Source organism: Moschus berezovskii, chromosome 12, assembly GCF_049115385.1.
Source record: "Moschus berezovskii isolate FMDL1 chromosome 12, NW_MosBer_1.0, whole genome shotgun sequence".
Taxonomy (NCBI): Eukaryota; Metazoa; Chordata; class Mammalia; order Artiodactyla; family Moschidae; genus Moschus; species Moschus berezovskii.
Window position 1 is genome coordinate 81,536,878 of NC_142471.1, and position 18,880 is coordinate 81,555,757.

At 38.1% G+C, this 18,880-nt stretch overlaps 1 protein-coding gene across 2 annotated transcripts in view; it reads left to right on the forward strand.

Moving 5' to 3' along the window:
- ATRNL1 (attractin like 1) overlaps positions 1–18,880 on the forward strand; it is an 843,932-nt gene that overhangs the window by 254,868 nt on the left and 570,184 nt on the right. For both annotated transcript variants that reach the window (XR_016038801.1, XM_055424575.2), the window contains exon 20: positions 1,227–1,320. Coding sequence is in view for 1 of the 2 variants with exons in the window: in XM_055424575.2 (XP_055280550.2) it covers positions 1,227–1,320 (94 nt within the window). In the remaining variant the exon portion in view is untranslated. The remainder of the gene's footprint in view (positions 1–1,226; positions 1,321–18,880) is intronic.

Consider the following 18,880-nt stretch of genomic DNA (forward strand, 5'->3'; position numbering starts at 1 on the left):
AGATGATAGGTATCCTGAATGCACAAGCAAATAATTCCATGTGACAGTATTTTATATTTTGATCAAAATAGTGACTCATTATCTCATTTTTAAACGTGTATGAAAATCAGGAAAAAGCTAAATAATTTCATTTTTATCAGTAGGATTGTTTAACGAGCTGATTGTGTGCAGAAACTCAATAGTTCTCATTAAAGGTTTTTGAAAGGCCTAATGCCATGATCGGCCCTATCTTTTTAAAATATGTCTGAAGGTTGAGGAATGAAATTGCAGCTGAACTGAAGGTGGAATATCGATCAGTTACTGAACTGTATTGGTATCAGTCAGAGAGTGTAAGTGACAGGACTTGAATGATGGCTATCACAGTGGAAAGGAAAGGTCAGATACAAGAAAGATGCCCCCTTGTAGAATCTAGAACCTACTGGCTGCTTTGTTGGGTACAATGAAGTATGAGGTTTGTGTCCTAAATATTTGGAGCACTGATCTTTAAGAAAGGAATGTGGAGTAAGGAAATGAAATGAGTTCATATGAACCAAATAGACTGTGTATAACCATTATACTGTGGCATGTTTCAGGTAGTATTCTGGATACTGAAACTGAGAACGACTTTAGAAGTTTAAAAGAATGATTTTTGGGCAAATAAACTTTTTATACAGTACAAAAAACTTTATTATTTTATTATTGGCAGTGGTAACAGTAGTGGAGGTAATAGTTAAATTTATTAAGTGCTTGATATGTGTTCAGAATTTAAAATACATTATCTCATTTAATTCTCAAAAAGTCCCAAGAGTGTCTCCCTGCTTTTTAAGACAAAGAAACTAAGACTAGAGAAGTTATATAAATTGCCCGAGATCAACATACTAGTGATTATTGATGTGCATTTTGTAGCTAAGCTGTTTAACTAAAGATCTTGTGCTCTTTGAAATTCATTTTATTAAGTAGATGTACCAAATTAGAAATGGAAAAACGTCCAAAAAAGGATGAGATAAATACTTAGATCCACACTAGACTTAAGGATACTCCAAAGACTTTGAAGCCTTTCACAAAAAATTTTAAATGAGTAAATTAACATCCTTTTAATTAAAAATAACCCATGTCATAACCCTTGATTTTGGATGGCAAGAGGATAATCGATGATTTTAAAAATAAGATAATAAAATCTTCCCTGAAATGTGATGTACATGTTTGTGATGGGGAATATTCAATATCATTTTGGTTTTGACTTACAGCTTGTACATGCAGTGGCCATGCAAATATTTGTCATATGCACACAGGAAAATGTTTCTGCACAACTAAAGGAATAAAAGGTGATCAATGCCAATTGTAAGTAAAAATTACTTTATAGAACTTTTGTGGGAAAAATTTGTGCTGTGAAACTAATTGCTGCAGGTTTCCCTTTGAAGTTTAGTGTTGTGTTAGTAAAGCAACCAATATTATTATCAACTATGCTGATTTGCATTTTATCAATCTTCATAAAAGTTCAACCTTTAAATGACAATTTTGTGGAAGCTTTAAAATAGAGCCCATAGAATATTTGTCTTTTGTACCTTTCTGATAAAAAGAAATATTTTTATTTTTTCTAGAACGTCTTATATATGAAATCTCAAATCTGGGTGGCTATCTTTATAATTTTCCTAGATATCTTGTTAAAGAACTGAAATTCAATGTTTCTGTGCATTTCTTTGTTTTAAATCTTTTATTATTAATCCTGATCATCAAAATCTCATTAAGCCTTACAGTTGGTTTCTTATACTCATTTTCTGTTTTTTCTCTGTCATTTCATTAGACATGAACCCACTCTTGTTGCTCTGCTTTTAGTAGTTCTATGAGTGGTTTTAGTCTTTTTATAATTTAGTTGTTAATCTGAAGATTGATTCTCGCCCACCTCCAAAAGAAGTAACTTTGAAAAGTAGTTGTTTCAGGTTAATTAAATGATTTTTCTTACTTATATCTTTATATATTAAAATCATTTTGATAGTTTTGAATTATTTATCTGCATGCACTTTTCTTTGTACTGTATTTGACATAAACCATAAATTCCAGCTATAATAATTACAAAATTATTTTAAAAATTAATAAAGCATTCTCCAAAACTGTATCTAGCTACATATAAATAAAAGTGTATATCCAAAGAAATCTGTTAGCCTTGGAAAATGATCTTTCTGCTTGTTTTTACTTAGAGCAAATATATTATTTGCTGTAGAATTATCCTTCATTTTTCATGTTAGATGATCATGTCTTTGGCTAGTCTCTGAGGTGTCATAGATAATCAAGAGAAGGTGAGCAGAACAAGTTTTTACTCCTTCTCCATAGTCTCTCAACTTAATAGTAAAGTCAAAGCATAAGATCATAGGGAAATTCCTGTTAAGGAAGGTTATTTTGGTTTTAGTACCAATTCAATTAAGCAGAGTCCTATGCTTTAAGTCAGAGATGCCACCAGTATTTTGCAATGCCATATTCAGTTCAGTTCAGTTCAGTTCAGTCGCTCAGTCGTGTCCGACTCTCCGCGACCCCATGAATCACAGCACGCCAGGCCTCCCTGTCCATCACCAACTCCGGGAGTTCACTCAAACCCATGTCCACAGAGTCGGTGATGCCATCCAGCCATCTCATTCTCCGTCGTCCCCTTCTCCTCCCGCCCCCAACCTTTCCCAGCATCAGAGTCTTTTCCAGTGAGTCAACCCGTCTCATGAGGTGGCCAAAGTAGTGCAGTTTCAGGTTTAGCATCAGTCCCTCCAATGAACATCCAGGATGTTGTTATAATCAGGGCTAACTTTGTGGTCGTGTGACATGTGCCTTTGCACAGGGCCTCATGCATAGAAGAGCTTCTTGCCTGATTGAATGTTCTGCTGTTCCCATATTAAAATTTTAATAGATTCTTAACAAGAGCCCTTCATTTTCATTTCCCCCTGTTCCTTGCTTCCCCTTTTCCTAATAATTTATGAGCAGTTCTTGGTCTTAAGCAACAAATATTTTTGTTGAGCTTGTAATATCATTTTAAACACTGACAGCTTAAATTTGTACTTTATTTTTTCATATATGGCATAGCCATCCATAATAATTATCTCTTATGTGATGTAGTACTTTAGTAACACATTTTTGATTCCAGGTGAAAGAGACAGTATTTTAATTCACTGAACTCATGGGTTTGTAAGCTTAGATATACAGAGTTATAAGATTTGATATATGCATGAAATATTAGAAAAATAATTTATGTAGTTCTGAATGATGAAAGGACATTTTACTGCTAGTTACTATAATTAGGGGAAATTTTTTACAAGTATGGGAGAAATTGGAATACTAAATTGTGGGCGTATTTTGTAGATAGTTTTTTTGTTTGTTTTCTTTTTTAAAAAATTAATTAATTAATTTTAATTGGAGGCTACTTACTTTGCAATATTGTAGTGTTTTTTGCCATACATTGACATGAATCAGCCATGGGTGTATATATGTTCCCCATCCTGAGCCCCCCTCCCACCTCTCTCCCCATTCCATCCCTCAGGGTCATCCCAGTGCTCCAGCCCTGAGCACCCTGTCTCATGCATCAAATCTGGACTGGTGATCTATTTCACATATGGTAATATACATGTTTCAGTGCTATTCTCTCAAATCATCCCACCCTCGCCTTCTCCCACAGAGTCCAAAAGTCTGTTCTTTGTATCTGTGTCTCTTTTGCTGTCTCGTATATAGGGTCATCGTTACCATCTTTCTAAATTCCATATATATGTGTTAATATACTGTATTGGTGTTTTTCTTTCTGACTTACTTCACTCTAAGTTTTTATATATAGAATTACTCTTATTGCTTTTTCATTTTACTCATTTGTTTTATTTATTTATATTTATGTTTGTATTTATTTACATAATATATACATTTATAAAATAGAAATGTTTATATTACATATTTATATTAAATACATATATTTCTTTTTGTATAAATATGTTTTATTTATTTTAGTGTGGGGCAGTGGTGACATTAGCATCCTCACAAAATTTTTTAAGTTAATTGATTTTTTTTGGTTGCACTGGGTCTCCTCTAGTTGCAGTGAGTGAGGGTTGCTCTTCGTTGCGATGCATGCTCTTCTCATTGGTGCATCTCGGTGCAGACCTCGGACTCTAGGGTGCTTGGGCTCATTAGTTGCCTTGTGTGAGCTCAGTAGTTGTGATTACAGGCTTAGTTGCCATACGGTACGTGGAATCGTCCCAGACCAGCGATTGAACCCACGTCCCCTGCATTGGCAGGTGGGTTCTTAACCACTGGACTGCCAGGGAAGTCTAGGGTCCTCATTCTTAAAGCAATAATTTCCTGCCATGTGCTTATACTGGAAAAAATGCTGTTAGGAAGCAAAGCTAGTCACTCTTGTCAGTAGACAATCATTAAATGAGTGATTCGTACTGTTAATGAAGATGAATGGCTTTTACTTAAAGTATCATCCTTGCAGTGGAGACACTAGGCAAAATATACTACACTACTTTCTTACATTAGTGCTTTGAGATGCTTATGAATGAGCCCTTCTTTCTTCTCAGGATAATTTCTGTAAGGCTTTAAGTAAGGAGATGCAAAGAGTTGGATACCACTGAGCAACAGAACAACAAATGTAGTTAGAAGGGGGCTTCCCAGGTGGCACTAGTGGTAAAGAACCCACCTAATGCTGGAGATGTAAAGATAGGTTCGATCCCTGGATCAGGAGGAGGGCATGACAGCCCACTCCAATATTCTTGCCTGTAAAATTCAAAGGACGGAGGAGCCTGGCAGGCTACAGTCCATAGGGTTGCAGAGTGGACATGACTGAAGCGACTTAGCACAGCATGCACATGTAGTTAGACATCACATCTTCTGGTAGATTTTTCATAACCTCTCCAAACTGAAAGTGAGTCTCTTCCTATTTATGAATTTTTCCAATGTATTATATGTGTACTTGCTTATATCCTTTATTAAGTGAAACTCTTTGGGGACCATTGCATCAGTACCACAGTGTAAATGTTCAATAAATTTATTTAATGGAATAGAATGAAGAAAATATTAAATGAGGACTGAAAGGAGTGATTGATTTATCATGGAAGAAGAAGGATAGTTAGAACAGGGCATATTTAAGATGAAAGTTGAAGAGAGTTCAAGTTTTCTGAGTATAGAATATAGTAAAGAGAAGGGGAAACAACATTAGTAAAGGAAAGAAGTAAACATGAACATGATCATAGCATTTCTACTTTTTGATCAAGAATGTAGAGAGCTGGAAAAAGCATTGTTCCCACCATTACAATGAAAGAAAGAAACCTGGGCAGATGCAGATTCATGAGTTTTCTTGAAAGCATTGGAGTCCTGAGATTATAGGGTGACCAAATGGTCAGAAATCTAAAGAAAAGCAAGAGATTTCAGGGAGAGATGATAAAGAAATACTGACTAACATGGAGTGAAGCCAGCAGGAAGCTTAAATGTCCAGCTGATAAATTAGTGCCCAAGTACTCATCATCAATAATATGAAGGTCCTGGGAAGGTGGAGTTGTGGGTCCCCACCCTTTTTAAAGTCTTTTTCCATGAACCCCATGGGAAATAATTGGAGAAAATTTTAACAATGCATTTCCTGTGGTATAAGATGGGGGGAGGGGAATAGCAAACATCCTGGGCAGGCCTTCAATATGGGGTCAAAATATTCATTTAAAGGAACACCAAATTATTAATCTTGCCATGGTAGAGTCCTCATTCTGGCACTGGCCCAAACACAGTTGGAACTCAAAATTGCTAAGTTAAAAAAATGAATTTAATGAAAATATAAGCTAACATGAAATGAGTGAAAATTGTTTCTCTGGAAAATTTTTTGGATTTGAAGAGCATCATGTAAGGAAAACACACATATTTTTCCTGTAAAATTTCTCAGTTAACAATGTGAAGGTGACACTTGTTTGTATTAGGTACAATACAATGTCTGTCATTTTCAATGTATGTTTAAAGAAGGACAGTAGTTTTAAGAAATTTTAAGTTTTAAGAAAGTCAATGGTTCGTTTTTTTTTTCTTTCAACCTTCTGACAACACTTCTGATAGATACTGATATTTCTTGGTGGGAAATAAAAGATTTCAGATGAAAATAGGTGGAAGAAGTTTTGATAAAATATTATGGTATATACTTATGATATCGTCTGGCCAACTCCCATGCTTTTATGGTTTCACCGTGACTACAGTAGTTAGTTTCTTGTACCTTTCAATATTCTGCATAAAGAATGAAGATCTTTGTTTCTCTTTTAGTTGCAAAGCCACTCATTTCTACTCAGGTACAAACAGGAAGTGTAAGTCAATAACTTGTTATATATTGTACCCAGTAAGTATGAAGCTCAAAATATTTTCGTTGGACAAAGGAAACATCAATTTATTAGGTCAGTGGTTCTCAGTGATGATGGAATAGCATCTCTAGAACTTAATGAATTTTCCTAATTAATTATTTTAAAAATTAGATAGTGCTACGGCCTTTAGAGATGAATCATAGCCCTTTTGTTAGCATGGAAACTTATAGGTACCAGGTTATAAATGGAATTTTGGTCCAAATCTGTTTAATTAAGTGTGATAGCAATAATCCCTCAGTTGTGTCCAATTCTTTGCCACCTATCGGCTGTAGACCATGAGCTTCTCTGTCCATGGATTTCTCCAGACAGTAGTACTGGAGTGGGTAGTCATTCCCTTCTCCAGAGGATCTTCCAGATCCAGGGAGCAAACCCAGGTCTCCCAAATTGCAAGCAGATTCTTTAGAGTCTGAGTCACCAGGAAAGCCCCCTACATTGGTCTATAAACTCACTCTGTGGTCATTTTCCTGTCGCTCCATGCATAATTGGGATGGATATATATAGCAGCTGGTAGAACCTCTTGTTGGTCTTCTGACTCTTGGTTAAAGAGATGTTAGGTAAAAAGGGTCAAGTGGAAGGAGTCTCTGAAACTCCTTCCATCCACTCTGGACCCAGTGAAGATGGTAAATTAGAAATTAGAGATCTTATACCAAGATAAGTGATAGGCTGTTGAAATGGAGAAAATAAGGAAGTATTATATTCTCAGATATGAGCTGGATCTTACTTGTAAATGTTCACTTCAGTTCATTCGCTTAGTCGTGTCTGACTCTTTGCCAAAATAATTCCCTAGATTAAAATATAGGTAAGATTTAGATAAAATGTCACAGAAAGCAGTCATTCTGTCCTGAAACCCTACCACATGTCAAGGCACACATTCTATTTCTGAAACTTAAAAAGACCTTGGAAATGATATCATTTCTCTTAGACAATAGGAAATAGAGGATAATTTGGGAAAACACACAAAAATACTGAGCTGGTAGAGTTGTGTTTTGGGCCTCTGGAAACGCTGTCAGAATTCCCAGCTGAAAATCAGTTGGCATTACTCAAATAAATAGTTTTAATATGTAATTTTTACCATGTACATTTTATATCATAGGAATACAATTTTTTTTTCAAAATATATAGGATAGGATTAAAATAACATAATTAGTTCTTATTTTCTTAAAAGGAGTCTGAAACATTCTCTGGACACATATTCCAAAATGTGTGCTGTATATACCATGAATTGCATAAGTATTTGTTGATGAAGTTTTCTGAAATGTTTAATTCATCTTTGTTAAATTCTGAATAAAATTATATATGGTCTACTTTCAACTTATGTGGTAATTGCATTCACTGAAAATTCACTATATATTATAAACATGGAAAACTAATTTTTTGTTTATAGGTAAAATGGTTAGGTTCTACTGTCAAATAATTATGGACAAAACTCTTTTATTTTCTGTTTTCCAAAAGTGTGGGATTTGGATTGACTGTTTTTGTCATGTGGAGTTGCCTTGTGCATTCAGGTTATCTATCATCCTCTGCCTCTTGTTCAGTTATTTTAATAGGATCCATTGCTGCTGCTACTGCTGCTAAGTAGCTTTAGTCGTGTCCGACTTTGTGCGACCCCATAGATGGCAGCCCACCAGGCTCCCCCATCCCTGGGATTCTCCAGGCAAGCACTCTGGAGTGGGTTGCCATTTCCTTCTCCAATGCATGAAAGTGAAAAATGAAAGTGAAGTCGCTCAGTCGTGTCTGACTCTTCGCGACCGAATGGACTGCAGCCTACCAGGCTCCTCTGTCCATGGGATTTTCCAGGCAACAGTACTGGAGTGGGGTGCCATTGCCTTCTCCAGTAGGATCCATTAGAATTCCATAATTATGGAGATAATTGTTACCTGCACATTTATCCCCATTGAGAACCACTGATCTAGTTAATTAGTGTTTTCCTTTGTTGTTTTATTTATTGTATATAAGATCTTAGAGCAATTTATTTCTTTCTGGAGACAAGTATGGTGTTATTAGATATTATGTTGGTAATTTAATCAAAATTTGTGGGTTAACCCAGAATCATGCTTTACTTTTTATCAGTAGTAAATTGAAGATAAAATTTCTCAAAGGCATTTGGAATTATAAATATAACTACCTGAGATACATGGCACCATTAGTAAGCAGGATATTTTATGTTTAGTAGTTTAATTCATAACTGAGTCCCCCCTTTCTCTTCCTTACACCTTTCCTCTTTGGTGGTCATAACTTCTTCACAGCTACTTATGGTAGGATTAAAACTCTGGCTCTCAAAAGTAGGGTGAAGAAGAATCTCCTGGAAAATGGTGACTTAAACTCTATGATGGGATCAAAATTTTGCTTTATTATCAGCATTGCAACATTAATAGTTCTCACCACACTTCCAAGAAATATTGCGATAGGAGAATCTTCTTCCTGAGCAATTTTGCCTCTCTAGTTTACCTTTAGACCAGCTGTATTTGAGATTATTACCCATTTTAATCTATGTTGTTTTGACGGTGGCAGGCAGAGGATGATGTCAGTGCCTTTTCCATTTTTGAATGATCAAATTTGTGCCTTCCTCTTTAGACTAGTTTTTGGGACATAGAAAGAGGAGAGTGAAAGGTTGGCTTGAAGCTCAGCATTCAGAAAACAAAGATCATGGCATCTGGTCCCATCACTTCCTGGGAAATAGATGGGGAAACAGTGTCAGACTTTATTTTTTTGGGCTCCAAAATCACTGCAGATGGTGATTGCAGCCATGAAATTAAAAGACGTTTACTCATTGGAAGGAAAGTTATGACCAACCTAGATAGCATATTAAAAAGCAGAAACATTACTTTGTCAACAAAGGTCCATCTAGTCAAGGCTATGGTTTTTCCCGTGGTCATGTATGGATGTGAGAGTTGGACTGTGAAGAAAGCTGATCGCCGGAGAATTAATGCTTTTGAACTGTGGTGTTGGAGAAGACTCTTGAGAGTCCCTTGGACTGCAAGGAGATCCAACCAGTCCATTCTAAAGGAGATCAATCCTGGGTGTTCATTGGAAGGACTGATGCTAAAGCTGAAACTCCAATACTTTGGCCACCTCATGTGACGAGTTGACTCACTGGAAAAGACTTTGATGCTGGGAAAGGTTGGGGGTGGGACGAGACGGGGACGTCAGAGAATGAGATGGCTGGATGGCATCACCGACTCTGTACATGAGTTTGAGTGAACTCTGGGAGTTGGTAATGGACAGGGAGGCCTGGTGTGCTGTGATTCATGGGGTCGAGAAGAGTCGGACACGACTGAGTTACTGAACTGAACTGAAGGGTGTTTATTTAACTTATATGCAGAGTACATCATGAGGAACGCTGGGCTGGAAGAAGCACAAGCTAGAATCAAGATTGCCGGGAGAAATATCAATAACCTCAGATATGCAGATGACACCACCCTTATGGCAGAAAGTGAAGAGGAACTAAAAAGCCTCTTGATGAAAGTGAAAGAGGAGAGTGAAAAGATTGGCTTGAAGCTCAACATTCAGAAAACAAAGATCATGGCATCTGGTCCCATCACTTCCTGGGAAATAGATGGGGAAACAGTGGAAACAGTGTCAGACTTTATTTTTTGGGCTCCAAAATCACTGCAGATGCTGATTGCAGCCATGAAATTAAAAGACGCTTACTCCTTGGAAGGAAAGTTATGACCAACCTAGGTAGCATATAAAAGCAGAGACATTACTTTGTCAACCAAGGTCCGTCTAGTCAAGGCTATGGTTTTTCTCGTGGTCATGTATGGATGTGAGAGTTGGACTGTGAAGAAAGCTGATTGCTGAAGAATTGATGCTTTTGAACTGTGGTGTTGGAGAAGACTCTTGAGAGTCCCTTGGACTGCATGGAGATCCAACCAGTCCATTCTAAAGGAGATCAGTCCTGGGTGTTCATTGGAAGGACTGATGCTAAAGCTGAAACTCCAATACTCTGGCCACCTCATGTGAAGAGTTGACTCACTGGAAAAGACTCTGATGCTGGGAGGGATTGGGGGCAGGAGGAAACGGGGATGACAGAGAATGAGATGGCTGGATGGCATCACTGACTCGATGGACATGAGTTGAGTGAACTCCGGGAGTTGGTGATGGACAGGGAGGCCTGGCGTGCTGTGATTCATGGGGTCACAAAGAGTCGGACACGACTGAGCGACTGAACTGAACTGAAGGGTTTTTAGGCTTCTCTGGTGGCTCAGATGGTAAAGAATCTGCCTGTAATGCGGGAAACCTGGTTTCGATGCCTGGGCTGGGAAGATCCCCTGGAGGAGGGCATGGCAACCCATTCCAGTATTCTTGCCTGGAGAATCCTGACAGACAGAGGAGCCTGGTCAGCTGCAGGTCCTAGAGTTGCATTTTCGGACACAAGTGAAGCGACTAAGCATAGCACGGCACACGAGGCTTTTATAAAACAAATGTAAATTAGTGTATTGTAGGATTTTGTTTTCCCCAATTATTTCCACACTCCCCGCCCCTTGCTAAATTTCTTTTTGGGAAGGGGGAAAAGCGGTACTTATCCTGGTAGGAAGGTTAACTTGAATATTAATATAAAACTTCCCATGTCAGGTAAATATTTGAATTGTTGAGTGTAAAACTCTTGGATTATTAGGAACTTTCAAATTTAAAAGTTAGTTCTGCCATCAGTGTTTCTAAGCCAACACATCATCCTCCAGAACGCTATTAGATTAATTTCATTTAGTTGTCAGTTATGAAAACTTCAGATCAGATCAGATCAGTCGCTCAGTCGTGTCCGACTCTCCGCGACCCCATGAATCACAGCACTCCAGGCCTCCCTGTCCATCACCGACTCCCGGAGTACACTCAAACTCATGTCCACAGAGTTGGTGATGCCATCCAGCCATCTCATTCTCCATCGTCCCCTTCTCCTCCCGCCCCCAACCTTTCCCAGCATCAGAGTCTTTTCCAGTGAGTCAACTCATCGCATGAGGTGGCCAAAGTATTGCAGTTTCAGCTTTAGCATCAGTCCCTCCAATGAACATCCAGGACTGATCTCTTAGAATGGACTGGTTGGATCTCCTTGCAGTATAAGGGACTCTCAAGAGTCTTCTCCAACACCACAGTTCAAAAGCATCAATTCTTCAGCGATCAGCCTTCTTCACAGTTGGTAAAGAATCTGCCTGCAATGCAGGAGACCCCGGTTCGATTCCTGGGTCAGGACGATCTGCTGTAGAAGGGATAGGCTACCCACTCAAGTATGAAAACTTACTGAACACACTTAGGCATTGTTTCCCATTTTCTATCAGAGTTAGGTTGGAGGTCATGCAGTGGGATTATGTCCACCACTTCAGACCTGGCCCCTGAAAAGCTCTTGTGTTATACGAGCTCTCTTTCCCCATACATTGCTTCAGTGGAGATAACGATGAGGACCTACAAGATTGCAGGACGTAGGAACAGCCCAAGTCCTGGAAAACTGCATGGAAGAACTCTTCCTCCATCCCACCCCTCTACACTGGATTGTGCCGTAAGCTACAAACCTTTGTTGTAAAAGACTAGGTGTTAGGCTTGTTTGTTGCAAGAGTCACACACCTTTCCACCAGTAGTTACTGTTCACTGGGCACCTTGCTTGACATCCTTAACTATTGCACTTTCATTTGAATAACCTTAAATGACCTGTTCTTTAAGTGTGACTTCTAGGTTTAGGTTAGTGACTTCTAGGTTTAGATTAGTGAAATGTCTGAGATTTAGAGTCAAATTGTTCTTTGATCCCCATTCATCTCTTAGAACCTTTGCAGACTTCTCTATTTCTTTTATCAGAGCTATTGTCATTGGAGGCTGTCTCTTAGGAGACTTTGCATTGTCCTCGATCTCCAGCTTGATTATTGCATTGACATCAGACATAACAAAGATGTTATTCTTCAGTTGCTAATTTGTGTCTGATTCTTTGTGACCCCATGGACTGCAGCACACCAGACTTCCCTGTCTTTCATGGTCTCCCAGAGTTTGCTCAAATTCATGTGCAAATTAAGTGGTTTTAACTCTAGAATGTCAGAGTAGGTCTCAATACATATAGAATTGTTGGGATTGTTAGAATAAAATGGATGTAAAATATAGTGACCGAGAGGATAGAGTAGGAAGAACCTGAACTGATTTCCTCCCATGGACATATCAAATTACAACTAATTACAGAAAAACTATCTATGACATTGACCTGAAGACTAGCAGAAAGGACATTTCACAAAGACATTAAGGAACCACAATGAGATTTGTAAGCGACGTGGCGACGCAGTATATTCAGGACCCACACTGCTGGGCTGGTGATCCAAAAATGGTAGAAATATTACAGTCATGAAGGAGTAGTGGGTCTGAGCCTCACATTGGGTTCCTCAGCCCACAGATCCTGTTCCAGAAAGACGAGCTCTCAGAACATCTGGCTTTGGAAAGCAGTAGGGCTTACATTCATGAGAGCCAGAGGGCTATTGGAAACAGAGACTCCCCTCTTAAAGGATGTGCACAAAATCTCAAACCCTTTACTTCCAGCACTGAGGCAGTAGTTTGAACGGGGCCTAGGTCAGACGTATGTGCTCATTTTGGAGAGCTTCCCAGTGAGGCAGGAAGCAGCTGCATCTCTGCCTGGGATGGAGATACTGGTGGCAGACAGTTTTGAGATCTTGTTCTACTGTGACAGTGACAACACGGGCACTGGCAAGTGTCATTTTGGAATTCTCCCTTTAGCCTCTTTCCACCAGAGACTTACCCACCCATCAGTGAGCTGGCACAAGCCCCAGGCCCTGCAGGGGAATGCAGACAGTCATGTGAGGTCCTGGCCCTGACCACCAATGAGTTGGTAGCAGCCTTGAACCTGCCATCCACTTTCCCTGGGCCATTCAGCCAACTATACGGGAAGCCTACCCCACATTCTAGTGGGCCTGCAGCTACTATGGAAAGCATGGTCTCATAGCTCTCCAGACCAGAAGCCACGTCTGCCTACCAGCATACCCAGAGGAGTATGTTGTGTCACACAGAAGGGTAGACACAGCTTATATAGGGGGTACCCCTTCACTATATAGTCTGGTTACCAGAGGCAAGCATACTTCTGGGCCCCATAGGACAATCTCCTATAGAAGGTCACTTCTTGAAGATTGGGAAACATAACCCACCTACCTAAGAAGTATAAATAAACTGAGAGAATTAAGCAAAATAAGAAGAGGTAAGAATCTGTCCAAATAAGGGACTGAGACACAACCTCTGAAATAGAACTGAACGAATTGGAGATAAGCAATCTCCCCAGTAAAAATGTCAAAGTAATGATCATAAAGATGCTCACTAAAGTTGGGAGAAGAATGGATGAACACAGTGAGAATCTGAACAGTACCATAACTGAAGTGAAGAAAACACTGAAAGGAATCAACAGTGGCTTAAATGAGATTGGGGAACAGGACCAGCCATCTGGAAGACAGAGTATGTGAAAAAACCCAAGCTGAACAGAAAAATGAAAAAAGAAAAGCAATAAGGATAGTAACTGTGGTGCTGGAGAAGACTCTTGAGAGTCCCTTGGACTGCAAGGAGATCCAACCAGTCCATTCTAAAGGAGATCAATCCTGGGTGTTCATTGGAAGGACTGATGCTAAAGCTGAAACTCCAATACTTTGGCCACCTCATGCGATGAGTTGACTCACTGGAAAAGACTCTGATGCTGGGAGGGATTGGGGGTGGGAGGATACGGGGACGACAGAGAATGAGATGGCTGGATGGCATCACCGACTCGATGGACATGAGTTTGAGTGAACTCCGGGAGTTGGTGATAGACAGGGAGGCCTGGCATGCTGTGATTCATGGGGTCGCAAAGAATCAGACACGACTGAGCGACTGAACTGAACTGAACTGAACTGAAGAGACCTCTGAGATAGCATAAAATGTACTGACATTTTCATTATACGGATTGCAAATGCAGAAGGGAGAGAAATGGGCAGAGAATTTATTTGAAGAAATAATACCTGAAAACTTTACCAACCTGGGGAAGGAAATGGACATCCAGGCCCCCAGGAAACAGAGTCCAAAAGAAGATGAATTCAAAGAGGTCCACATCAAAACACATTATATTTAAAATGGCAAAAATTAAAGTAAAAGAGAATTTCATAAACATCAAGCAAAAAGCAACTGATTACATACGTGGGAACTCAAGACTATAAACTGACTTTCCAGTAGAAACTTTGCAGACCAGAAAGGAAAGGCACAGTACATTCAAAGTGATAAGAAGGAAATACCTACAACCAAGAATATTTTACTAGGTAAGGTTAGTCACATTTGAAAGGGTAGATGGAGAGTTCACAGACAAGCAAAAGCTGAAAGAGTTCAGCACCATAAAACTGGTCTTAAAGGCCAGAAGTGTTAACAGGACTTCTCTATGTGGAAAAGAAGAGGCCACGTAGAAATGTGAAAATTATAAAAAGGAAAATCTCATTGGTAAAGTCAAACATACAATAAAAAGTAATAGACCAGCTACTTTTGAAGCTAGTAGTCAGGTTAAAAGGCAGACATAGTAAAATCTTCTGTATTCACAATAAGTGGTTAAGGGATATACAGAACAGAAAGATAATATAACATTAAAAGCATTAAATATTGGGGCAATGGATTAAAAGAAGTTTGAAATTGTATCAAACTTCTTTTCCAACTACAGTGGTATGAGAGTAGAAATTAACTACAAGTGGCCTGTGAACAACATGTGTTTCAACTGGATGGGTCCTCTTAAACATGGAATTTTTTCAATTATATATTGGAAAAATGTTTGAGTATTTGGGACAATTTGGAAAAAAAATCACAGACAAACCCTATAATCTAGAAGCATTGAAAAAATTAAGAAAAATGTCATGAATGTATAAAATATATGTTGATACTAATGTATCATTTACTACCATAAAACAAAAGTTTATTATTAAAATTTATTATGTGTTAAGTTGCTTCAGTCGTGTCTGACTCTTTGTGACCCACTGGACTGTAGCCTGCCAGGCTCCTCTGTCCATGGGATTATCCATGCAAGAATACTGAAGTGGTTTGACATGCCCTCCTCCAGGGGATCATCCTGACCCAGGGTTTCAGCTGGCCTCTCTTATGTCTCCTGAATTGGCAGGCGGCTTCTTTACCACTAGTGCCACCTGGGAAGCCTTTAAAAATTTATTACAAAAAGGTAAAATTAGTGAAAAGTTATGCATGCACTTACAAGACCTTACAAGGCCCCATTTGCAGTTGGAATTAATGTAAATAAATGTGAAGATGCAGTATTAAATTATAACTGTATGAAATTGACAGTAGTACATAGTTTAGTACTGTAATAATCTTGTAGCCACTTGGGTTGCTATTCTGGTGAGCTCAAGTGCTGTGAGTGTCCACTTAAAATGCCTTGTGACACTAATCATATCTTCATGAGCAGTTCTTCTCTCCAGTAAATTATACGTCACAGTAAAAAGTGATCTTTCATGGTTCTTGTGTATTTTTCATCGTGTTTAGTGCAGTGTTGTAAACCTTGAAACCAGGGGACCCATATGAAGTGCCACCTGTGATACTGGAAGTGCTCCTGAGAAGCAGAGAAAAGTCATGACACTATAGGAAAAAGTTTAATTGCTTGATATGTCCTATAGATTGAGGTCTGTAGCTGCGGTTACCTGCCATTTCAAGATAAATGAATCCAGCATAAGGACCATCGTAGAAAATAAAATAGGAAATTTGTGAAGCTGTTACTTCTGCTACCCCAGAAGGTGCTCAACCCTTGTACTCATTGCATAATAGCTTTAATCTAATATTGAAAGTGCAGTTTATTTAGTTTTTTTTTTACGATTTCTTTAAGAAATGTACACCTATAGCCACCTCTTATTCAAGGATAAATGAAGTCATTATATGTCAACTTACAGCAAAAGGAAGGTGAAGGGTCTACCGCTGGAGAATTTAATCCCAGCAAAGAATGGTTTGATAATTTTAAAAAGAGGTTTGGCTTAAAGATGTCAGGATGACAGAAGAAGCAGCTTCTGCTGACTGAGAGAGAGTAAATGACTTCCCAGATCCATTAAGAAACTCATTGATGAGAAAGGATATCTGCTTGAGCAGATTTTTAATGCAGATGAAAATGCTCTATTCTTAAAAAAAAAATGCCATGAAGGACTTCTTTGAGTAAGAAAGAGAAGCACACACCAGGATTAAATCAGGAAGGGATACGCTAACTCTACTGTTCTGTGTAAATGAAATCAGGTTTATGATCAGCACTGCCTTTATCTATAAAGCTGCTAATCAAGGAACCTAGAAAGGAAAAGATTGTCTTTGGTTGTACAAGAAGCCCTGGGCAAGGAGAACATTTCTCTCTCTTTTATTAATTGGTTTCATTGATGCTTTGTTCCTAAAGTCAGGAAGTACCTTGCCCATAAGGAGCTGCCTTTTAAAGTTCTTTTTGATATTTGGCAATGCCCCCTGGCCACCCAGATGTCCACTTCCAATACTGAAGGCATCCAAATGCTCTACTTGCCCTCTCCCACAATGTCTCCAATTCAGCCTCTACATCAGGGCCTCCTAAGAACCTTTAAGGCTCATTATACATAGGACTCAATGTAAAGGATTGTCAATGCTATGGAAGGGAACTCTGATAAGGGGAACATCCTGAAAGTCTGGAAGGATTTCACCTTGGAAGATGCCATTGTGTTATAGAAAGAACTCTGAAAACTGTGGAGCCTGAAAGAATAAATAACTGCATCCATGTAACTATAATTTGATGTTTTCAATACCATAGAGTATTTGATTATATTGATATGATTATACCACACTTCGTTTAATCATTCTTCTATTTTTCTATTGATAATTCTAGTTGTTTTTTTTTTTAACCATTAAAATTGGTGGGCTTAGAGGAATCTCATGTGTCTCCTGATTAACAAGTGCAGACATTCTTGATAGTCTGTGTTGGGCACCCATTTTTTTCAATTTTAGAGTATTATCTCTTATAAAATTGTTATCTGAAATTATACACTTTCCAGGGCTGTATGAATTTACTTAATGCTCTACACTCTTGACAATACTTGGTGTTATAAGACATTTTTAATTTAAGGATTCTGATGAATGTATAATTGATAGGTTGCAATTTGAATTTACATTTTCTTAAGAACTGAAGTGCTTCTTTAGTTCTCTAAGATTTAATATGCTTAATATTTTAAAAGTTTTATGTGTTTAATCATCAATTGAAGTTCTTTTCTGAAATAGTGCTCTTTCAAATTTCTTGTAATTTTTTTTCCTATTCTGTTCTCTTTTTCTTAATTTTTTGTAGTAATGTTTTATATATTCCGGATACATATCTTCTATTGATGAATGTGTGGTAAATGCCACTGTATGGTTTAAGTTTTCACACTGTTTTGTATGTCATTGATGAAGAGAAGTTCTTAATTTTAATATAATCCAATACATCAGTCTTTTCCATATGGTTAGTACTTTGAGGGGTTCTGTTTGCAATTTCCTTGTCTTTCCCTGTATTAGGTAATATCAACAAGGTGACCGGATGGTTTTAGATTTTTCTTTGTCGAAAGGTTTTAATTACATCTTTAAAATGAGATATAAACTATTGAATTTATTTAAGAGTAATAAGCTATTCAAATTTTAATTTCTTCCTAGGTCTCTTTTACTCTTTAAGTTTTTTCTTTATTTTACAAATTTTACAATGAAGTTATTATTTTTTATTTATCATGTTGGGCATTTCAGAAATTTCCAATACTCTTCAAATGTAGCTTCTTCTGCATTCTCTCTGTCTTCTGCTTTCGGAGCCAGTAACACTGTAGCTTTTATTTCTTTTTCATGTTTTTCCACTCTCTCTTGACCTATTTTTCAGTTTACTGTTTTTTTCCCCACTGTGTATAGTTTGCTGTTAATCTCATCCATCCAGTTCTTAATTTTGGTTATCGTATTTTCATTTTCTTGTTTTTATTTTCTAGTTTTTCAGACTGAATTCTAATTCTTCATCTATTATAGTTTCTAGTTGCCTTTTATAGTTTCCAAAATTTAGACAGCTTTTTATTCTTGCCGATTGTCTTCTCCAATTTAATAGTTATTTTAAAGCCAGTGGCTTTTTCTAGGTAATATCTAAATTCCCATGGCTCTCTGTTTCCATTATCCTTAGTTTCTGCTGGTTTCTATTCTTGTTTTCTTGTCTATTTCTGTCTGTGCTTGGTTATTTTTTATTGATACCTTATTGGCAGAATATCTTTGTAGAAAATTTGAGGCCATTGCTTAAATCATAAAAGAATTTAATTGTGCTATGTGCCTGAGAATAGTAGTATCTTCATGATTTTCTGGGATAAGGATAGGTCAAAGTAGGTTTGGGCTTCATAGGTGGCACTAGTGGTAAAGAATTCTCCTGTTAATCCAGGAGACATAATAGACGCATTTGAACCCTGTGTTGGGAACATCCCCTGGAGGAGGTAATGGCAACCCAGTTCAGTATTCTTGCCTGGAGAATCCCATGGACAAAGGAGCCTGGCAGACCACAGTCCATAGGGTCACAAAGAGTTGGAAACGACTGAAGTGATTTAGTATGCAAAGTAGATTTGCAGTCT